General features: G+C 47.7%; 2 protein-coding genes across 3 annotated transcripts; both read left to right on the forward strand.

Annotated features, from left to right (window-relative positions):
- Positions 1-775: 775 nt before the first annotated feature.
- Positions 776-18751, forward strand: ZBTB6 (zinc finger and BTB domain containing 6). Of its 2 annotated transcripts, none has more exons than XM_040322727.1 (2): positions 776-1558; positions 17291-18751. In XM_040322727.1, the coding sequence occupies exon 2, from the start codon at positions 17302-17304 to the stop codon at positions 18559-18561; it is 1260 nt and encodes a 419-aa protein (XP_040178661.1). In that variant the 5' UTR covers positions 776-1558; positions 17291-17301; the 3' UTR covers positions 18562-18751. The 2 variants fall into 2 exon arrangements, with proteins under 2 accessions (XP_040178661.1, XP_040178660.1); XM_040322726.1 differs by lacking the exon at positions 776-1558 and adding an exon at positions 5322-5464.
- On the forward strand, positions 5472-13352 carry LOC120913050. The gene is made up of 4 exons (XM_040322728.1): positions 5472-5556; positions 7026-7349; positions 9365-9562; positions 13135-13352. The coding sequence occupies exons 2-4, from the start codon at positions 7049-7051 to the stop codon at positions 13290-13292; spliced, it is 657 nt and encodes a 218-aa protein (XP_040178662.1). The 5' UTR covers positions 5472-5556; positions 7026-7048; the 3' UTR covers positions 13293-13352.
- Positions 18752-23935: the final 5184 nt, after the last annotated feature.

Here is a 23935-nt window from a genome sequence, read left to right on the forward strand (position 1 = left end):
CTCTGGCCAACCACGCCAAAGTGATCCCTCTCTGGCCAACCACGCCAAAGGGATCCCTCTCTGGCCAACCACGCCAAAGTGATCCCTCTCTGGCCAACCACGCCAAAGTGATCCCTCTCTGGCCAACCACGCCAAAGGGATCCCTCTCTGGCCAACCACGCCAAAGGGATCCCTCTCTGGCCAACCACGCCAAAGTGATCCCTCTCTGGCCAACCACGTTAAGTGATTCCTTTCTGGCCAACCACGCCAAAGTGATCCCTCTCTGGCCAACCATGCCAAAGTGATCCCTCTCTGGCCAACCATGATAAGTGATTGCTTTCTGGCCAACCACACCAAAGTGATCCCTCTCTGGACAACTGTGTCAAAGTGATCCCTCTCTGGCCAACCACATTAAATGATTCCTTTCTGGCCAACCACGCCAAAGTGATCCCTCTCTGGACAACTGTGTCAAAGTGATCCCTCTCTGGCCATCCCCGCCAAAGTGATTTCTCTCTGGCCAACCATGCTTAAGTAATCCCTCTCTGGCCAACTGTGCCAAAGTGATCCCTCTCTGGCCAACCATGCAAAAGTGATCCCTCTCTGACCAACCAAACCAAAGTGATCCCTCTCTGGCAAACCACGCCAAAGTGATCCCTCTGGCCAACCACGCCAAAGCGATCCCTCTCTGGCCAACCATGCCAAAGTGATTCCTCTCTGGCCAACCACGCAAAAGTAATCCCTCTCTGACTAACTGTGTTAAAGTGAATTCTCTCTGGCCAACTGCATCAAAGTGATCCCTTCCTGGCCAAATGCGTCAAAGTGATCCCTCTCGGGCCAACCACGCCAAAGTGATCCCTCATTTTATTTAGTGTGTGTGATTTGTACTTTATTTATTGATTTTATCGGATGTGTGTGTTTAATTTGTATTTTATCTATTGGTTTTATCTTATTAGTATGTGTGTTTTTGTATCTTTTGTTTCAGTCTGCCTCTCTGTACTCCCAGCAGTAGTTTTCACTGTAATTGTTGCACCCACTGTGGACATGCTTGTTTCAGGTATCAGAAGGGTTAATGGAGCTGGGTGGGGGTTGGTGGTGTTTTTTTTTCCTTTTGTGCTGGAATCCTTTTGTTTAGTTTTTGTCCTCAAAGGGGGAAGCTGAGTGTTTACCCTTTTATTGTGCTTTTTTGTTTTCTAAACCTTTGTGTGTCATTGCTGCTCTGACCTTCGAAGACACTGGTAAACCTCCAAAATCTCATGCTGAAAATCTAACTGTTATCTAAATGATAAAAAATAGAAAGTATCACAGACAGAAAACTCAACTGTGTTGTTACAAGTAGAGCACTAATGCGGCTCCAATCACCTGAGGCGGTGGAGGACTCTGTGACCCGGAAGGAGAATCGTCTCTTCCTGTGTTTCCGGGCGGCGAGAACCAGGAAGTGATCTTCTCACAAGACACCGGATGAGCACCGAGGAGGAGGAGAGGTGACTTCTGAACCGAGAGGAAGAGCCCGAAATTTCTGGAGGATTCCCCCGTGGAATGAGGATTATTGTATGACGGCTACAGGGATCTGACACCGCCGGTAAGAGGCTTTATTATTATTATAATACAGGATTTTTATTATTATAAAGGATCTATATTATTATAATCAGGGCTTTTTTTCAGGGGGAACTCAGTTCCACCACCTCTGGCTCAGACCCTTTGGTGCCTGCTCACTACAATCACTTGTAAACACAGAAGTCCGGTTTCTGTGTTTTCAAGTGACAGCTCTGCACTCTGTGTGTAACCCCCCTGAACTCTACACTCTGTATGTAATGCAATCCTGGTATTTAATACCCCTTTAAGACCCGTCTACTGTTTGTGAAATCTAAACGGGGTCGTGGTTGAATTCCTGCACCTATTTTCTGAGGAAAAAAAAGCTCTGATTATAATAATACAGGATTTATATTATACAGAATTTATATTATTATTATTATTATTATTATTATTATTATTATTATTATTATACAGGATTTATATTATTATTATACAGGATTTATATTATTATTGTACATGATTTATAATATTATTATACAGGATTTATCTTATAATAATATTATAATAGTACAGGATTTATATTATTATTATTATTATTATAGTAATACAGGATTTTTTTTATTATTATACTGAATTTATCTTATAATAATATATAATAATACATGATTTATATTATACTGGATTTATATTATTTTTGTACAGGATTTATAATAATAATAATAATAATAATAATTAAATAATAATTTATTATTATAAATCCTGTATTATTATTATTATTATTATTATAATATAGGATTTATATAGCGCTGACAGTTTGCACAGCGCTTTATAACATGGGGGGGGGGGGGGTGTCAATTTAATACAGGAGGAATCAGAGGGCCCTTCTCGTTAGAGCTTACAATTTTAAGGATTATTTTTTATTATTATTATACAGGATTTATATAGTGCTAACAGTTTGCACAGCAGTTACAATACAAGAGGAATCAGATTGCCCTGTGCCTTATCGCTTACAATTCTAAGGATTATTTTTATACATTATTATTATACAGGATTTATTATTCTACAGAATTTTTATTATTATACAGGATTTATATTAATATTATTATTCAGGATTTATTATTATACAGGATATATATTATTAATAGTATACAGGATTTATTATTATACAGGATTTATATTATTATTATTACACAGGATTTATCATTATACAGGGTTTATATTAATTATTTTATTATACAGGATATATATTTTACAGGATTTATTATTCTACAGGATTTATATTATTATTATACATGATTTATTAATATACAGGATTTATATTATTATACAGGATTTACTATTCTACAGGATTTATATTAATATTATTATTATACAGGGTTTATATTAATTTTATTCTTCTACAGGATATATATTCTACAGGATTTATTATTCCACCGGATTTATATTATTATTATTATACAGGATTTATATTAATATTATTCATGATTTATTATTCTACAGGATTTATATTATTAATATTATACAGGATTTATATTATTATTACACAGCATGTATTATTATTCAGGGTTTATATTATTTTATTATTATACAGGATTTATATTATTATTATTATTATTATTATTATTATTATTATTATTATACAGTACTAACGATCGCGGCGATACCTCACATGTGTGGTGTGAACACAGTTTACATATGTGTGCTCGACTTGCGTATGCGTCTGAGGTGCGGCGTGGTGAAAATGCTCCTCGCTTCCGCTCTCCTAGACCAAATGTTTCTCAACTGCAGTCCTCAAGGCGCCCCAACAGGTCATGTTTTCAGGCTTTCCATTATTTGGCACAGGTGATTTGATGAGTTTCACTGCCTTAGTAATTACCACGGCCGTTTTCATCTGAGGGAAATCCTGAAAACATGACCTGTTGGCAGAGAGAGAGAGGGCGCGCGCAGAGAGAGAGGGCGCGCAGAGAGAGAGCGCCCCTTTCTGCCACCTGTAAATGCGATCCGGAGGGTAATTGGCCACTAGGATTGCCTTTACCTGACAGAGCATCGCCGGCTGAGAACTTTGATCCCGGGGTCTCTGGCGTACATACATCTCCAACCAGAATCCCGGTATAACCGCCTGATGTCAATCGCATTCAGTACATGTACGTGATTTGGTGGCAAGTGGTTAGCACATCCGGGAATCCATTCAAGTCGCCGCTCTGGAGGAAAGCTTAGGGGCTGCTCCTTCACCGCTCCTTCCCATTTAAAACAATGGGAAACCATTGCGGGGGCGGTATCAACCCTTTATCGGCCGAATCCCGCGGCTATACCGCCACCGCGCCTCCCGCCCCAGTGTGAAAGGGGCCTTAGTGGTGACTGCATGTTGTCGTTTTTTTTTTTTTTTTAATGTACAAGGCTGCTTGTATATACATAGTGCTCAGGGGCAGCCTGTCCATTAAGGGCGCATGGCCCTCCCCCCCCCCAATCCATGTGTCTGACCCCCCCCCCCCCCCATGCAGGACGCTGGATGCATGGATTCCAATGGTAGGGGGTGTTTTTTTAAGCATGTGATTAGAGCCTGAGGCTCTAATAGGCTTCAAAAAAGGGCGGGCTCGGGGCGCAGAGCATTGTGCCCTCAGTCCACCCAGCTGTGTGTCAATAGCAAAAGAATATTCACTATTGCCACATGGATCCTCCTCTCGGCCAATCGGGAAGCGGGTCTTGATTGGCTGAAAGGACAGGCGATTCTCCCAACAGACTCTCCCTCTCTGCGCGCGCTCTCTCGCTCTCTCTGCGCGCGCTCTCTCGCTCTCTCTGCGCGCGCTCTCTCGCTCTCTCTGCGCGCGCTCTCTCGCTCTCTCTGCGCGCGCTCTCTCGCTCTCTCTGCGCGCGCTCTCTCGCTCTCTCTGCGCGCGCTCTCTCGCTCTCTCTGCGTGCGCTCTCTCGCTCTCTCTGCGCGCGCTCTCTCGCTCTCTCTGCGCGCGCTCTCTCGCTCTCTCTGCGCGCGCTCTCTCGCTCTCTCTGCGCGCGCTCTCTCGCTCTCTCTCGCGCGCTCTCTCGCTCGCTCTCTCTCTCGCTCGCTTGCTCGCTCTCTCGCTCGCTTGCTCGCTCTCTCTCTCGCTCGCTTGCTCGCTCTCTCTCTCGCTCGCTTGCTCGCTCTCTCTCTCTGCCTCGCTCTCACTCTCTCTCTCTGCCTCGCTCTCTCTCTCTCTGCCTCGCTCTCTCTCTCTCTGCCTCGCTCTCTCTCTCTCTCTGCCTCGCTCTCGCTCTCTCTCTCTCTCTCTCTCTCTGCCTCGCTCTCGCTCTCTCTCTCTGCCTCGCTCTCGCTCTCTCTCTCTGCCTCGCTCTCGCTCTCTCTCTCTCTGCCTCGCTCTCGCTCTCTCTCTCTCTCTGCCTCGCTCTCGCTCTCTCTCTCTCTCTCTGCCTCGCTCTCGCTCTCTCTCTCTCTCTGCCTCGCTCTCGCTCTCTCTCTCTGCCTCGCTCTCTCTCTCTCTGCCTCGCTCTCGCTCTCTCTCTCTCTGCCTCGCTCTCGCTCTCTCTCTCTCTGCCTCGCTCTCGCTCTCTCTCTCTCTGCCTCGCTCTCGCTCTCTCTCTCTCTGCCTCGCTCTCGCTCTCTCTCTCTCTCTCTGCCTCGCTCTCTCTCTCTCTCTGCCTCGCTCTCGCTCTCTCTCTCTCTCTGCCTCGCTCTCGCTCTCTCTCTCTGCCTCGCTCTCGCTCTCTCTCTCTCTGCGCGCTCCCTCGATTTTGTTTTTCTCTTTTTCTCTCTGAGCAGTGAAATGTTAGTTGACATCCCCGCCCCTCGTATTCAGTCACACAGAGAATGCAATGCTTCATGGGAATTGTAGTTTTCCTTTCCTATTGGCTCCATTCCCAGATGACATTCCTGGAAGGAAGTAGGAAGCAGAGAGAGAATCTCTGAATGCTTTTCTTTTTTATATGACTCTGAAAATCCGATCTTCAGATCACAGAGGTGAGAAATCTTTCCATAAGAATGATTGAGCATCGAGATTGTAATCCATGTCGGGGGAGATTTGTGAAGGAATTGGATTTTTGGTGCTGAAGGTGAACTTACACTTATTAAGAATAAAATGGAATGCAGTCACCATGTCTGGGCTGACAACTGTACAGGGGGCATCAATAGACAGGATGTAATGTAGGACTACACAGCACCTCCCTTTCTACTTCATAATGGGGGGGGGGGGTGTTTTGTAGTACATAGAGATAGCAATGCTAACTAATAACAGGAGAGAACTTTATCAGCTCACTAGTTGTATGCTGTGTGTGTTGTTGTTGTGTTCTTTTATTTATCTTTGTTTTCGTTTTTTTATTTTTTGGCTTTTGTTTTTTAGTTTAATAATTGTGTTTTGTTTTGGTATTTCGTTTTTTGTTTTATTCTTTTTTTTTTTTTTTTTTTTTTTTTTTGGTTGGTTTTGTGTTTTTTTTTTTTTTTTTATTTTTTTTTTGTTTTAGGTTTATTTTTAGTTATTTTGTTTAGGTATATTTATTGTTTATTTATTTGGAGGGGGGGGGTGTTTTTTATTTATTTTTTAATAACATTTTTGTTTATTTGATATTTTAGTTTTTTTTTGTTTTGTATTATTTAGTGGTTTATGGTGTTGTGTTCTCTTTTTTTTTGGTTTTCGTTTGTTGGTTTAGTTTTTGGGGTTTTTGTTTTAGGTTTTTTGTTTGGTATTTCGTTTTTTGTTTTGTATTATTTTGTGGTGTATAGTGTTTGTCTTCCTTTTTTTTTTTTTTTCTTCTTCTTTTCTTTTTCTTTCATTTTCTTCTTTCTTTTTCTTTCATTTTCTTCTTTCTTTTTCTTTCATTTTCTTCTTTCTTTTTCTTTCATTTTCTTCTTTCTTTTTCTTTCATTTTCTTCTTTCTTTTTCTTTCATTTTCTTCTTTCTTTTTCTTTCATTTTCTTCTTTCTTTTTCTTTCATTTTCTTCTTTCTTTTTCTTTCATTTTCTTCTTTCTTTTTCTTTCATTTTCTTTTGTTTGTTTCTTTCTTTCTTTTTTTCTTTCTTTCTTTCGTTTTTTTCTTTCTTTCTTTCGTTTTTTTCTTTTTTCTTTTTCTTCTTTTTTTCTTTCCGTCTTTCTGTGTGTTTTTTTTATTTTTTTGCAGCTTGTCGATCAGAGTTAATAATAAACACTTTTCAGAGGTATATTTAACAGACCAAAGTGAGCAAATATAGATACATTTGTGGTTAGAGGTTACATACATACACTTTTCAATATTCTCCAGTGGGGCCCCTCTCCTATCCCGGGGGCCCCCTAGGAGCCGCTTGGGCTGCTATGGCTGTTGTTAGACCGCTGGGCTGGCCTATACTTCTCCTGTCCCCACAAAGGTAGAATTTAATTGTAAATGTTTGAACGATCGGGCGCATTCCTTCGCCACAGCATTCGATGTTCCCATCATTCAACAGAGAACTTTTGTAACAAAGTTACGAAAAAACAACAACTTTCGTCTGCCATGCTTCAAATTTTGACTCTCGCCCCCCCCCCCCCCCTTCCCCTCTTTGGGTTGCACAGGCGCCATCAAAGTGCAGACAAGGATGTCGGACGAGTGGGTGGCTGATGGCGGCCGAGGAAGCCACAGGGTGAAGGCCTCCGCCATGACCTTTCAGGAGATGACGGACATGGTCCAGGTTCTGGATGAAAAGGACTATGATTGCAAACTGGCCAGTTATACGAGGCCCAACACCCGCAAGCACAAGATTATGGAGAAGGTGGTGCGCCGGCTGCGGCGCCGTTACAGCGTGGAGCGGTCCAAGGACCAGCTGCGCAAGAGGTGGTCGGATCTGAAACACAGAGAGGTGGCGCAGCTGCACAAGATCCGCAAACTCATTAAGAAAAGTGAGTGTGGCGTTTCCTCAGATTACTGAGTTTTTGTTGCATGTCCAGCATTTCCGTTCTTTTTTTCATGTCTTGCTCTGATGAGCCCGGGGTGTTCAGGCGCGGGGGTTCGGTCCAAGTCCAGAAGTTGGCTGTCATTGGCGTGATACAAAAAAAAATTGGAACGAGCGCTATTTTATTCCCTAGGGCAGTGATGGCGAGCCATGGCACTCCAGATGTTTTGGAACTACATTTCCCATGATGCTCATCTACACTGCAGAGTGCATTAGCATCATGGGAAATGTAGTTCCAAAACATCTGGGGTGCCAAGGTTCACCATCACTGCCCTAGGGTGTCTGCTTTCAGAAAATATCACATTTTGGGGGTTTTATGTAATCTTCAGGCCTAAAATCTGTTTTTTGAACACGTGTTCAAAAACCCTGGCAGCGAAAAGGTTAAACCATAGGTGTCCAACCTGCGGCCCTCCAGCTGTTTTGCGTAACTACAAGTCCTATCATGCCTCTGCCATTTGGGAGTCGCGCTTGCAACTTTCAGCCTTGCAATGTCTCATGGGTCCTGTAGTTCCACCTCAGCTGGAGGGCCGTAGGATGGACGCCTATGGGTTGAAGGATAAGCTCACCTTCGGGAACATGTTACATGCCCTACCCATAGGCTTTTAGAGAGAGGGAGGGAAAGAGAGCGAGAGCATAGAGAAGGAGAGAGCAGAGGGAGAGCGAGAGCAGAGGGGGAGAGAATTGGGGGGTGGGGGAGAGCGAGCACACAGAGCTCAGGGGGGGAGAGAGCGCGCGCAGGGGGGAGAGAGCGCCCGCAGGGGGGAGAAAGCGCCCGCAGGGGGGAGAGAGCGAGAGGGAAAGGGCGAGCACGAAGAGAGCGAGAACAGAGAGAGGGAAAGGGCGAGCACGAAGAGAGAGGGAAAGGGCGAGCACCAAGAGAGCGAGAGCAGAGAGAGGGAAAGGGCGAGCACGAAGAGAGAGGGAAAGGGCGAGCACGAAGAGAGCGAGAGCAGAGAGAGGGAAAGGGCGAGCATGCAGAGAGAGGGAAAGGGCGAGCACGAAGAGAGCGAGAGCAGAGAGAGGGAAAGGGCGAGCACGAAGAGAGCGAGAGCAGAGAGAGGGAAAGGGCGAGCACGAAGAGAGCGAGAGCAGAGAGAGGGAAAGGGCGAGCATGCAGAGAGAGGGAAAGGGCGAGCACGAAGAGAGCAGAGAGAGGGAAAGGGCGAGCACGAAGAGAGCGAGAGCAGAGAGAGGGAAAGGGCGAGCACGAAGCGAGAGCAGAGAGAGGGAAAGGGCGAGCACAAAGAGAGCGAGAGCAGAGAGAGGGAAAGGGCGAGCACGAAGAGAGCGAGAGAGGGAAAGGGCGAGCACGAAGAGAGCAGAGAGAGGGAAAGGGCGAGCACGAAGCGAGAGCAGAGAGAGGGAAAGGGAGAGCACGAAGAGAGCGAGAGCAGAGAGAGGGAAAGGGCGAGCACAAAGAGAGCGAGAGCAGAGAGAGGGAAAGGGCGAGCACGAAGAGAGCGAGAGAGGGAAAGGGCGAGCACGAAGAGAGCAGAGAGAGGGAAAGGGCGAGCAGAGAGAGGGAAAGGGCGAGCACGAAGAGAGCGAGAGCAGAGAGAGGGAAAAATAAAAACTGGCCCCAAACTTTTTTTAGCTGGCTCCTAAATTCAAAGCAAACTTTCTAAGCCCTGGTCAATGATATCTCCGACATCCTCACCCCTTTATGTATGTCGGCTCATTGACTCTGGAAGGGTAACTTCTGGAATTGGACCAATCCCAAGCCTGATCCCAATCTCATCACCACTGATGACTCTCCTGCATTGATTCTTTCATGTTATGTTTCGGATTCCTCATCCCACTTTGTTGAATGGTCGAGGAGTCTTCATAGAAGTTTCCGCAATTCTTTATATTTAATAGAGTTAAAAAATAGCGCATAAACTTTTTGAAGAACCCTCGTATGTTGCTGTGGGTTTTTTTTTCTGCAAGTAAACTTTTCCAAAACCATTTTTGTGTAATCCACAGACAAAAAGAGAGAAAGAGCTGAAGAAGAACAGCAGCAGGCAGAGGCTGAGGATGCGGCTGGTCAAGGTGAACACGGGTCCCAAGAACCTGCGGCAGAGATTAAAGTTGAGTGTGAAGAAAGTTCCTATCCAACAGTGGACATCCCTGTGATAAAGATGGAGGAGATACCTGTATGTCTGCAGGAGATTTCAAGCACAGGTATGTGATCAGTAATGGTGAACTTTTTAGTTCAGTCCTGAATTTGAGTTCAACCAAACCCAGGAGGCAGATGTCATTGCTGGGCCAATGAGCTGCATGTGACGTGGGGGGATTCCCCACCTCACAGCTACATGTACAAAGGGCTGGAATGCTCATGACTTCATCGACCTAAGAAGGCCACATGGCCTTGGCTGAGCTACTAAGGTGGCCCCATGGCCGAGCTACTAAGGTGTCCCCATGGCCTTGGCTGAGCTACTAAGGTGTCCCCATGGCCTTGGCTGAGCTACTAAGGTGTCCCCATGGCCTTGGCTGAGCTACTAAGGTGTCCCCATGGCCTTGGCTGAGCTACTAAGGTGTCCCCATGGCCTTGGCTGAGCTACTAAGGTGTCCCCATGGCCTTGGCTGAGCTACTAAGGTGTCCCCATGGCCTTGGCTGAGCTACTAAGGTGTCCCCATGGCCTTGGCTGAGCTACTAAGGTGTCGCCTTGGCTGAGCTACTAAGGTGTCCCCATGGCCTTGGCTGAGCTACTAAGGTGTCCCCATGGCCTTGGCTGAGCTACTAAGGTGTCCCCATGGCCACGGCTGAGCTACTAAGGTGTCCCCATGGCCACGGCTGAGCTACTAAGGTGTCCCCATGGCCACGGCTGAGCTACTAAGGTGTCCCCATGGCCACGGCTGAGCTACTAAGGTGTCCCCATGGCCACGGCTGAGCTACTAAGGTGTCCCCATGGCCACGGCTGAGCTACTAAGGTGTCCCCATGGCCACGGCTGAGCTACTAAGGTGTCCCCATGGCCACGGCTGAGCTACTAAGGTGTCCCCATGGCCACGGCTGAGCTACTAAGGTGTCCCCATGGCCACGGCTGAGCTACTAAGGTGTCCCCATGGCCACGGCTGAGCTACTAAGGTGTCCCCATGGCCACGGCTGAGCTACTAAGGTGTCCCCATGGCCTTGGCTGAGCTACTAAGGTGTCCCCATGGCCTTGGCTGAGCTACTAAGGTGGCCCCCATGGCCTTGGCTGAGCTACTAAGGTGGCCCCCATGGCCTTGGCTGAGCTACTAAGGTGTCCCCATGGCCACGGCTGAGCTACTAAGGTGTCCCCATGGCCACGGCTGAGCTACTAAGGTGTCCCCATGGCCACGGCTGAGCTACTAAGGTGTCCCCATGGCCACGGCTGAGCTACTAAGGTGTCCCCATGGCCACGGCTGAGCTACTAAGGTGTCCCCATGGCCACGGCTGAGCTACTAAGGTGTCCCCATGGCCACGGCTGAGCTACTAAGGTGTCCCCATGGCCACGGCTGAGCTACTAAGGTGTCCCCATGGCCACGGCTGAGCTACTAAGGTGTCCCCATGGCCACGGCTGAGCTACTAAGGTGTCCCCATGGCCACGGCTGAGCTACTAAGGTGTCCCCATGGCCACGGCTGAGCTACTAAGGTGTCCCCATGGCCACGGCTGAGCTACTAAGGTGTCCCCATGGCCACGGCTGAGCTACTAAGGTGTCCCCATGGCCACGGCTGAGCTACTAAGGTGTCCCCATGGCCACGGCTGAGCTACTAAGGTGTCCCCATGGCCACGGCTGAGCTACTAAGGTGTCCCCATGGCCACGGCTGAGCTACTAAGGTGTCCCCATGGCCACGGCTGAGCTACTAAGGTGTCCCCATGGCCACGGCTGAGCTACTAAGGTGTCCCCATGGCCACGGCTGAGCTACTAAGGTGTCCCCATGGCCACGGCTGAGCTACTAAGGTGTCCCATGGCCACGGCTGAGCTACTAAGGTGTCCCCATGGCCACGGCTGAGCTACTAAGGTGTCCCCATGGCCACGGCTGAGCTACTAAGGTGTCCCCATGGCCACGGCTGAGCTACTAAGGTGTCCCCATGGCCACGGCTGAGCTACTAAGGTGTCCCCATGGCCACGGCTGAGCTACTAAGGTGTCCCCATGGCCACGGCTGAGCTACTAAGGTGTCCCCATGGCCACGGCTGAGCTACTAAGGTGTCCCCATGGCCACGGCTGAGCTACTAAGGTGTCCCCATGGCCACGGCTGAGCTACTAAGGTGTCCCATGGCCGACGCTGAGCTAACCTGGCCCTGGTAGGTCAGGGATGCCACAAGCATCCCAACTCATTTTTGTACATGCAGCTACAGGATGGGCAATCTCCCGCCTGCAGCTCATTGACCCAGTACTGACCATTTTTTTTGTGGCAACATTTGACCTAATAAGGCCACATATAGTAGTGATGAGCTTTGGTTCCATCTGAGTTTAACCAGACAAAGGAGGGAGCTGTCATTGCTGGGCAAATGAACTGTGGAGTGGGGGGGGGATTTCTCACCCCACCTCACCGCTGCACGAAGGGCAAGGATGCTCATGACTTCACTGACTTTATATGGCCCCCATGGCCATCGCTGACCCAAGATGGGCCCCCATGGCCATCGCTGACCCAAGATGGGGCCCCCATGGCCATCGCTGACCCAAGATGGGGCCCCCATGGCCATCGCTGACCCAAGATGGGGCCCCCATGGCCATCGCTGACCCAAGATGGGGCCCCCATGGCCATCGCTGACCCAAGATGGGGCCCCCATGGCCTTGGCCGAGCCAAGATGGGGGGCCCCCCATGGCCTTGGCCGAGCCAACATCTTAGGTCAGCGAAGACCTTGGGGCCATCTTAGGTCAGCGAAGGCCATGGGCCCCATGGCCATCGCTGAGCTAAAATTAGGTGAATTACTATAGCCATAGATGCGGGGTCCCCCATGGCTTTGGCCGAGCCAAGATGGGGGGGCCCCCCATGGCCGAGCCAAGATGGGGGGGCCCCCCATGGCCTTGGCCGAGCCACGATGGGGGGCCCCCTGGCCGAGCCAAGATGGGGGGGCCCCATGGCCTTGGTCGAGCCAACATCTTAGGTCAGCGAAGACCTTGGGGGCCATCTTAGGTCAACGAAGGCCATCGCTGAGCTAAAATTAGGTGAACTACTATAGCCATAGTAGGTCAATAATGTCACAATCATCCCAACTCCTTTCTGTACATGCAGCTACAGGATGGGGAATCCCCGCCCGCTGCTCAGTGACCTGGCACTGCATTATTTTCTGTGCCACCATTGACCTAATATGGCAATCATTGACCTAATATGGCCACATGCCCATATTGGGTAAATGACTTGCCTATATAGCCATGGTAAGTCAACGATGACACAAGCATCCCAACCACTTTGTACACTTGCTAATGCGGGGTGGGGAATCCCTCGCCCACAGCTGATGTTTGTGACATCATTGACCTAAAATGGACATTTCTGACCATAATACAATATGGCTAACGGCCATATTGGGTCAATGACCTAGACCTAAGATGGCCATGTGGCTTTATAAGGTCCATGATGTCATCCCTGCCTCTTTTTTGTAAGTGCAGGGTGGAGGGGTCCCTCACCTGAAGCTCATTGGCCCAGCATAGACAGCTGACTTATGGGAATGAACCCAAGCTCATTCCTAGTGGAAGAGTCACACGTTTCAGGGCATGAAGGGGCCGTTATGGCTGCACAATTTAAGTTGTGTGTTTTTTTTTTTTTCTCTTTCTTTCTAATAGTGCAAATCGCACCGGAAACCACCACGAATAACGTCACGATGCACCAACTCAGCGCTGAACTGAGGCAATGCATCTCAGAACTGGAATACATGAGACAGCGCATACCTGAGATACAAAGCAGGATTGGTGTTGTTTTACAGACTCTTGAGAAAATGTAATATGTTTTATTATGTTTTAAAAAAAGTTAGGCTTTTATTTTTATTTTTTTGCCTATGTAGATTGTTTGTTTTTTTAAATTAAAAAAAAAATAGTGCCAAAAAAAAAAAAAAAATGTGTGTTTGCACATTTTTAAATAAAACTATTGATAGCATTTTTGGTGTCTGTGTTATTTATTTGATGTCCTGTTTTTTTTCGTTGTTGTCCTATACCTGCTACTTAAACACAGGCCACTGGCGCCGGCCGTCATAATGGAATAGTCGAAGCCGGAGATTTGTCAATCTGTGCTTTTTAGCATGAATGGGGAATCTGTTAGTATTTTTTTTTTTTTTTTTTTTTTTTATTATAGTTCAGGTTAAAAAAAAAAAAAAAAAATCAGTGTGTATGGCCAGCGTAACCCACTTTATACAAAAAACAAAACCTTTGTACCTTTTACATCAGTAGTAGTCAATTCTGATACAGAGGGCTTCAAATGTGGCCCATGACATCATCAAAAGGCCGTACATAATTGTGAATGTAAAACCTTTCATAGACATGCTACAGGAAATGGTCAAAAATGACAGGCCTGATACAAGAGATGGTGAGAAAGTGTAGACCAAGTACGGGAGATGATCAGAAAGTGTAGACCCAAGTACAGGAGATGGTGAGAGAGTGTAGACCAAGTACGGGAGATGATCAGAAAGTGTAGACCCAAGTACAGGAGATGGTGAGAGAGTGTAGACCAAGTACGGGAGATGGTGAGAGAGTGTAGAGCAAGTACGGGAGATGGTGAGAGAGTGTAGAGCAAGTACGGGAGATGGTGAGAGAGTGTAGAGCAAGTACGGGAGATGGTGAGAGAGTGTAGAGCAAGTACGGGAGATGGTGAGAGAGTGTAGAGCAAGTACGGGAGATGGTGAGAGAGTGTAGAGCAAGTACGGGAGATGGACAGAGAGTGTAGAGCAAGTACGGGAGATGGACAGAGAGTGTAGAGCAAGTACGGGAGATGGACAGAGAGTGTACAACCCCTGGCAAAAGAAAAGTATGGAATCGCTACTCTTGGAAAATGTTTATTCAATGGTTTAATTGTGTAAAAAAAAAAAAAAAAAGCATCATCAGACAAGCCTCAAAACTATTTTCATTCAACATTCCAACCCGTAACAAATAATAATTAAAAAGAGAGAAAACCTGTAGTACAAGATAGGGGATCGATGGCATTTTTATTTTTTGTACTAGTAATGGCGGTGGTCAGCTTTTTTTTATTTTTTTTTATCGTGACTGTGACATTACGGCGGACCGATCTGACACTTTTTAAGACCATTGACATTTATACAGCGATCAGTGCTAAAAATAGCCACTGATTACTGTATAAATGTCACTGGCAGGGGTTAACACTAGGGGGGTGATCAAGGGGTTAAGTGTTTCCTACGGAGGTGTTTCCAACTGTGGGGGGAGGGGACTGACAGGAGGAGGATATGGATCGCTGTTCCTGATTACTAGGAACAGCAGATCTCTCTCTACTTCCCTGACAGAACAGGGATCTGTCCGTTTTACATTGACAGATCCCTATTCTGGCTCTCTGGGGAGCGATCGTGGGTCGCTGTCAGACATTGCGGCCTCCAGCCACACGCCTTGGCTCCGGCATTGCACCACCTATAGCCCTTAAAGCCCCGGCAGTACATCTACGGCGATTCGCGCAGGGAAGCCATCCTGCTGCCGTATAACAATGGTGGCTGGTCGGCAACGTGTTAAAACCAGAAGGTTGGAATGTTAAATGAAAATAGTTTTGAGGCATGTTTTTTTTTTTTTTTTTTTTTTTTTTTTTTCCTACACAATTGAACATTTTCCAATAGTGGGGATTCCATACTTGTTGCCAGGGGTTGTAGAAGGCCAAAGGAGATGGTCAAAAACGATAGGCATGCTACAGGAGATGGAGAATGTTAAAGGCTACAGGAGGCTTGCCACAGGAAATGGGAAAGAGTGTAGAAGGCTATAGGAGATGACCAAAGGTTATAAACCTGCAACGGGAGATGGTCAGAGACTATAGGCATGCCACAGGAGATGAGACAGGGAATGTAGAGATGCAACAGGAGATGGTCAAAGACTATATTGGCATGCCACAGAAGATGGAAAGAGAGTGTAGAAGGCTATAGGAGATGGTCAAAGGTATAGATCTGCTACAGTAGATGGTCGGAGTGTAGACCTGCAACGGAGATGGTCAAAGACTATAGACAGGAGATGGACAGAGAGTGTAGGTCTGCAACGGGAGATGGTCAGAGAGTGATTGTTGCCATGCAACAGGAGATGGTCAATGACTATAGAAATGCTACAGGAGGTAGTGGGTGTAAAAGGCTACAGGAGTTAGTCAAAGACTATAGAAGTTCTTCAGGAGATGGACAGAGTGTAGACACGCAATGGAAGATGGTCAAAGACTATAGACATGCAACAGGAGATGGAAAAGACTATAGGAGTTCTACAGGAGATGGACAGGGAATGTAGAGATGCAACAGAGGGTGGTCAAAAACTATATCGGCATGCCACAGAAGATGGAAAGAGAGTGTAGAAGTCTTTAGGAGATGGTCAAAGGTATAGATCTGATACAGGAGATGGTCAGAGTGTAGACCTGCAAAGGGAGAACGGTCAAATACTATAGACAGGAGATGGACAGAAAGTGTAGGTCTGCAACAGGAGATGGTCAGAGAGTGATTGTTGCCATGCAACAGGAGATGATCAAGGAGTATAGAAATGCTACAGGAGATGGACAGAGTGTAGACACACAATGGGAGATGGTAAAAGGCTATAGGCATGCAACAGGAGATGGCAAAGACTATAGGAGATGGACAGAGTGTAGCCCCCAAATAGGAGATGGTCAAAGACTAGGCGTGCAACAGGACTTGGTCAGACTATAGGCATGCTACAGGAGATGGTCAAAGGCTGCAGACATGCTAAAATAGATGATCAGAGAGTGTAGCCCTTCTACGGGAGATGGTCAAAAACTATAGGCATGCTAAAAGAAATGATCAGCGGGACTAGGCATATGCTTTAGAATACAGTTGTTGCCTAGAGACACATTACATGGAAGATGGTCAGAGAGTGATTGTTGCCATGCAACAGGAGATGGTCAATGACTATAGAAATGCTACAGGAGGTAGTGGGTGTAAAAGGCTACAGGAGTTGGTCAAAGATTATAGGAATTCTACAGGAGACGGACAGAGTGTAGACACGCAATGGGAGATGGTCAAAGACTATAGGCGTGCAACGGGAGATTGACAGGGAATGTAGAGATGCAACAGAGGATGGTCAAAGACTATATCGGCATGCCACAGAAGATGGAAAGAGTGTAGAAGGCTATAGGAGATGGTCAAAGGTATATATCTGCTACAGGAGATGGTCAGAGTGTAGACCTGCAACTGGAGATGGTCAAAGACTATAGACAGGAGATGGACAGAGTGTAGGTCTGCAAACGGGAGATGGTCAGAGAGTGATTGTTGCCATGCAACAGGAGATGGTCAATGACTATAGAAATGCTACAGAAGGTAGAGGGTGTAAAAGGTGACAGGAGTTGGTCATCGGAGCCTTGCATGCACCTTTTTATCCTCTGCATATTCCATAACCGTGTTTTATTCTTATAAACCAAAGTAAGACAGAGGAATCAAATTGAACACCACATCCCAATATAATATATCCCAATATATTTGCATAATGTATATAACTTGTATGTTTTTTTTATGCATACTAAATTTCAACATGAGCATTAATTGTATTTGTTGTCTATAGCATACTAAACGCCACACCGGAATTTCCTGAGGAAGCTCTGTTGAGCGAAACATGTTGAGTGGTAGTGTCTGTTCAATGGAACAAGTGATTTTGTGATATGAATATTAAGCTGTCTCATGTTTAAAATTTCTTAATTTTATATGCTGTATTGGTGATTCTCTATCACTATATTCAACACCTAAAAAGTCCAGATACTTGTGACCCCTAGTCCCTTCAATTTTTTCATGTTTTATTCTTGTTCTTTCAGGGTTGTACACCATGACTGACTCCGAGGTCCTTCACTTTCGCTTTGAGCAGCAAGCAAATGGAATATTACACAAGATGAACATTCTCCGGGAGCAGAATCTGTTCTGCGACGTGTCCATATACATCAACGATGCCGAGTTCCATGGACACAAGGTGGTCTTCGCCGCCTGCTCCACCTTCATGAGGGATCAGTTTCTGCTGAACCAGTCCAGGCAAGTTCACATCACCATCCTCCAAAATGCGGACGTGGGCCAGAATCTGCTGCTCTCCTGTTACACCGGGGTCCTGGAGGTAAGAAGAAAAGAACTCCTGAAGTACCTAACGGCGGCCAGCTACCTGCAGATGGTCCACATTGTGGAGAAATGCACAGAAGCCCTCTCTCGGTACTTGCAAAGCGAGACGTGTGACAACGCGATGGCCCTGAAACCAGAAGACAACCCTCGTAGCGAGCCTCAGATGGACACCGCCGGCGATCAGGATAAAGATTGCGAGATCATCGAATTGTCGGAAGACAGCCAGTTAAACATGGATTTCCAGGTTAAGAAAGAGGAGGACGACCAGGAACAGTTGCAGAGCCCCGGTTCCAAAAACGAAGATCTCTCGGCTGTGGACATCGACTACAAAGAAGGCGACATCTGTGTTTTCCAAATGGGCTCCATGTCCGATAACGCAAATAACGCCGAGAACGATCAGTTCCCTCAACCTTGCACCTCTTCCAAGTCAAACATCTACTTTTCGGACACGCAGCACTCAATAATAAACTCTACCGTTGAAAACCGCGCGCCGGATGTGCAAGGCGGCCCGTACCCGAGCTACCAAGAAGGCGGGGGGGAATCGTCCGCCGGTGCCATGCAAGGCCTTCAGAGCCCAGCAGAATGGACTTGTTCCTGGAGGCACCAGTGCCCAAAGTGCCCCCGCGGCTTCCTCCACTTGGAGAACTACCTGCGCCACTTGAAGATGCACAAGTTGTTCCTGTGCCTGCAGTGCGGGAAGACGTTTACCCAGAAGAAGAACTTGAACCGGCACATCCGTGGGCATATGGGCATCAGGCCGTTCCAGTGCTCGGTGTGCCTGAAGACTTTCACGGCCAAGAGCACCCTGCAGGACCACCTCAACATTCACAGCGGGGACCGGCCTTACAAGTGCCACTGCTGCGACATGGACTTCAAGCACAAGTCCGCTTTGAAAAAGCATCTCAATTCGGTTCATGGGAAAAACGGGGGAGATAAGTCAAGCTTGGACATTACAAAGGTCACCATAGATTATGACTAGGGAGGTAGAGTGTAGAACGGAGACATGCAATTGGCGGACCTTCATGTCCCATCATGCCTCTGGGTGTCATGCTTGTGGCTGTCAGAGTCTTGCTATGCCTCATGGGACTTGTAGTTCTGCAACAGCTGGAGGTCCGCTAATTGCATATCACTGCTGTATGAAGATTGCGGTGCATTTTATTGAACCATCCTTCACTGTGACCCTTTACTTTACCAGGGTCACCTAACCCCACCCCAACCCACCCAACCCCCCCCCACCACACACACACACACCCATCCATTCCATTGCTTGGAGCAAAGAGAGAAAACCGTGGCCCGGATTCAGAGAGCAATTGCCCCTGCGCAACCATAGTTACGCAGCGCAATTGCTTACTTGCGCCGGCGTTACGAATGCTCCTGATTCAGGAACATCGTAACGCCGACTGCAGCCTAAAATCTGCGTGGCATAAGGCTCTTATGCCCGCATATTTTAGGCTGCATTCTTGCGATGCCCGCTAGGTGGCGCTCCCATTGTGCTCAGTGTATAGTATGCAAATTGCATACTAACACCGATTCACAATGTTGCGCGAGCCCTGCGTACGCAAGTTAAGTCGTTTCCGTACGGCGTGTTTAGCGTAAGGCTGCCCCTTCTAATAGTAGGGGCAGCCAATGCTAAAGTATACCCGCCGTTCCCGTGTCGCGAAATTTGAATTTCACGTCGTTTGCGTAAGTGATTCGTGAATGACGCTGGACGCCATTCAAGTTCACTTGGAAGCAAATGACGTCCTTGCGACGTCATTTGCCGCAATGCACGTCGGGAAAGTTTCCAGACGGAGCATGCGCTCTACGCTCGGCGCGGGACGCGCCTAATTTAAATGATTCCTGCCCCCTACGGGATCATTTAAATTGCGTGCTCTAGCGCCAGGCAATTTTGCCGGTGCGCCCGCGCAATTCACGGAGCTTCTGCTCCGTGAATCAAGGGCAGCAGAGCAAATTTGCGGGGGCGCAGGGCAAAATCGTTGCCCTGCGCCTCCGCAAAAAAAGCGCAAGTCTCTTTGAATCCGGGCCCCTGTGTAAGCTTTAAAGGGGTTGTAAAGGTTCATTTTTTATTTTCTAAGTGGGCTCCTTTAAGCTAGCGGGTTGTTGGTTCACTTACCTTTTCCTTCAATTTCCCTTCTAAATGTTTTCTTTCTTTCTGTTCCTCAGTAAGCTTGCCCCCATATTCTGAGCCGTTATGGCTGGGGGTTAGTCAGCGTGTTCGCCCCCTCCCTTGGGACTACATCCCTGCGGGGAGACGCTGTGAACCGTTCTGGCTGGGGGTTAGTCAGCGTGCTCGCCCCCTCCCTTGGGACTACATCCCTGCAGGGAGATGATGTGAACCGCTCTGGCTGGGGGTTAGTCAGCGTGCTCGCCCCCTCCCTTGGGACTACATCCCTGCGGGGAGACGCTGTGAACCGTTCTGGCTGGGGGTTAGTCAGCGTGCTCGCCCCCTCCCTTGGGACTACATCCTTGCGGGGAGACGCTGTGTTCGTTCTGGCTGGGGGGATTAGTCAGCGTGCTCGCCCCCTCCCTTGGGACTACATCCCTGCGGGGAGACGCTGTGTTCGTTCTGGCTGGGGGGTTAGTCAGCGTGCTCGCCCCCTCTCTTGGAACTATACCCCTGCGGGGAGACGATGTGAACCGCTCTGGCTGGAGGGTTAGTCAGCATGCTCGCCCCCTCCCTTGGAACTATACCCCTGCGGGGAGACGATGTGAACCGCTCTGGCTGGGGGTTAGTCAGCGTGCTCGCCCCCTCCCTTGGGACTACATCCCTGCGGGGAGACGCTGTGAACCGTTCTGGCTGGGGGGTTAGTCAGCGTGCTCGCCCCCTCCCTTGGGACTACATCCCTGCGGGGAGATGATGTGAACTGCTCTGGCTGGGGGTTAGTCAGCGTGCTCGCCCCCTCCCTTGGGACTACATCCCTGCGGGGAGTCGCTGTAAATCGTTCAGGCTGGGGGGTTAGTCAGCGTGCTCGCCCCCTCCCTTGGGACTACATCCCTGCGGGGAGTCGCTGTAAATCGTTCAGGCTGGGGGGTTAGTCAGCGTGCTCGCCCCCTCCCTTGGGACTACATCCCTGCGGGGAGTCGCTGTAAATCGTTCAGGCTGGGGGGTTAGTCAGCGTGCTCGCCCCCTCCCTTGGGACTACATCCCTGCGGGGAGTCGCTGTAAATCGTTCAGGCTGGGGGGTTAGTCAGCGTGCTCGCCCCCTCCCTTGGGACTACATCCCTGCGGGGAGATGATGTGAACTGCTCTGGCTGGGGGTTAGTCAGCGTGCTCGCCCCCTCCCTTGGGACTACATCCCAATGTAGTCCCAAGGAAGGGGGCGAGCACGCTGACTAACCCCCAGCCAGAATGTCTCGGATGATGGGGGCAAGCTTACTGAGGAGGAACAGGAAGTGAGAAATCAAGACAAAGAAGAAAAAAAACATTTAGAAGGGAAATGGAAGGAAAAGGTAAGTGAACCAACAATGCACAAGCTTAAAGGAACCTCTTTAGAAAATAAAAAAACAAACCTTTAACCACTTGCCGACCAGCGCACAACGATATACGTCGGCACAATGTCACGGCTGGGCAAATGGGTATACAGATACGTCCCACTTTTTTAAGATGCGGCATTGTGGGCTCGCCGTCGAGCTCCGCGGGTCCCGCGGACTCGATGGACCTGGCCTATTCAAACAATTTTAAAATAATCATTTTAAATTTTTTTTTTGCTAGAAAATTACTTAGAACCCCCCAAACATTATATATTTGTTAAGAGAGGCCCTAGAGAATAAAATGGCGGTCATTGCAATTTTTTTTTTTGTCACACGGTACTTGCGCAGCAGTTTTTCAACTGCACATTTTTTTTGGGGGGGTATAATAAATGTTATTGGTAAAAAAAAAAAACACAACATAGAACCCAATTTTTTAAATATTAAAGATAATATGCAGAGTAAATAAATGCCGAACGCGTCACGTTTTTACGCCCCCCCCCCTTTTTTTTTTTTATCAATAACATTTTATCACTTTTATTGCTGTCACAAGAAATTGTAAATATCTCAATTTTGTTTTGCCAGCACGAGGGGAGGAGGGAAAATTTTTTTTTTTTTTTTTACTATTTTTTATTTGTACATTGCCCCTTTAAAAAAAAAAAAAGCGGGTTGGAGCCAGCTGAATGGTGAGACCAGCGGGAGGCGGAGACAAGGGGGGCGCTGTGGTGCCCATCTATGCGGGCAGAACTGGGCAGAGTGATCTCCCGCCAGATAATGATGTCTGAATAATTTGGATGCCAAAGTCCCTCTCCAGAGCCAAAAGCAGTCAGCAGGAGCCTCAGACCTTCCCCCTCTGTTGTGTTTTTACATTGGCTGCCGGAAAAGGGGGGGGGGGGGGGCATTTACCCCTGACCCCCCCCCCCCCTCCCCCAACAAAAGGAGGCACTTCACCACTTGCCACTCTGTATATGCCAGACAAACCACTGCCCCCCCCCCTTGTGTGAGCTGTACTGTACATTATACAGTCCTGATCGCTGTACTCTGCAAGCTTATGCTGTATGTTACAGACTCCTGACCACTGCACTCTGCAAGCTGTGCTGTACATTACATACCTACTCCTGACCACTGCACTCTGCAAGCTCTGCTGTACATTACATACCTACTCCTGACCACTGCACTCTGCAAGCTGTGCTGTACATTACATACATACTCCTGACCACTGCACTCTGCAAGCTGTGATGTACATTTCAAATCCCCAATTGCTGCACCGTGCAAGCTGTGTGGTACATTACACACCCCTGACCACTGCACTCTGCAAGCCGTGCTGCACATGACTTACTCCGGACCAGTGCACTCTGAAAGCTTTGCTGTACATTGCATACTTACTCCTGACCGCTGCAAGCTCTGCTGTACATTATTCTCCTGACCACTGCACTCTGCAAGCTGTGCTGTATATTACTTACTCCTGACCACGGCTTTGCTGTGCATTACATACAGTACATACTCCTGACCACTGCACTCTGCAAGCTGTGCTGTATATTACATACATTACATACTCCTGACCACTGCACCCTGCAAGCTTTGCTGTGTATTACATACATACTCCTGACCACTGCACTCTGCAAGCTTATGCTGTATGTTAGACTCCTGACCACTGCACTCTGCAAGCCGTGCTGCACATTACTTACTCCTGACCGCTGCAAGCTGTGATGTACATTATTCTCCTGACCACTGCACTCTTCAAGCTCTGCTGTACATTACACACCCCTAACCATTGCACTCTGCAAGCTGTGCTGTATATGATTTACTCCTGACCATGGCTTTGCTGTGCATTACATACAGTACATACTCCTGACCACTGCACTTTGCAAGCTGTGCTGTACATTACACACCCCTGACCGCTGCACTCTGCAAGCTCTGCTGTATATTACATACATTACATACTCCTGACTACTGCACCCTGCAAGCTCTGCTGTACATTACATACATACTCCTGACCTCTGCAAGCTCTGCAAGCTGGGGATGTACGTTACATACTCCTGACCAAATGTTCATTGTCTTACAGTTGCCCGTTGTTAAGTAATCTATTTAATGAATTGCTTTTTTTTTTTAATGTTAAGCTTGGTGACCGTTGTAGTTTTGTGTATATTTTGTGTGCAGAAAGATATATAAATATATAATGGAGGCGATTTGTTGTTGTTGTTGTTTTTCTTTCACATGCTCCTTTGTCCTGAGGTTTACGTGTGTCTGTGAGACTCTCTGGCACATTAGGGGGGTTCAAGTGCTGTGTCCTATGAGTGTAGTTATACACAGAGTGAAGGATCGGGTTCCTATGTGTCCTATGAGTGAAGCATCAGGTTCTTTTTCACCATGTCCCTTTCTTTACCCAGGGGTCTCAACCAAGCGGCCCTCCAGCTGTTGCGAGACTACAAGTCCCATCATGCCTCTGGCCTGTGGGTGTCATGCTTCTAACTCTCAGCCTTGCAAAGCCTCATGGGAATTGTAGTTTTGCAAAACAGCTGGAGGGCCACCAGTTTGAGATCCCCCCTGCTTGAAGCCATGTGCTCCACTTGCCACGATGCTCTACATCAGGGGTGTCCAGCTCATTGGGCCATATTCTCATAGAATTACGCCGGCGTATCAGCAGATACGCCGACGTAACTCCGAATCTAAGGCCGTCCTATGTTTAAGTGTATTCTCATCTTAGCCACTTCCATACAGGGCTTTTATACATACCTCCATACCGGGCCTATTCTGGCACTTCTCTCCTACATGTACAAATCATCATTTTTTTGCTAGAAAATTACGCAGAAACCCCAAACATTATATATGTTTTTTTAGCAGACACCCTAGGGAATAAAACGACGGTCATTGAAACCTTTTAT

The sequence above is a fragment of the Rana temporaria genome, chromosome 9 (genome assembly GCF_905171775.1).
Source record: "Rana temporaria chromosome 9, aRanTem1.1, whole genome shotgun sequence".
Lineage (NCBI taxonomy): Eukaryota > Metazoa > Chordata > Amphibia > Anura > Ranidae > Rana > Rana temporaria.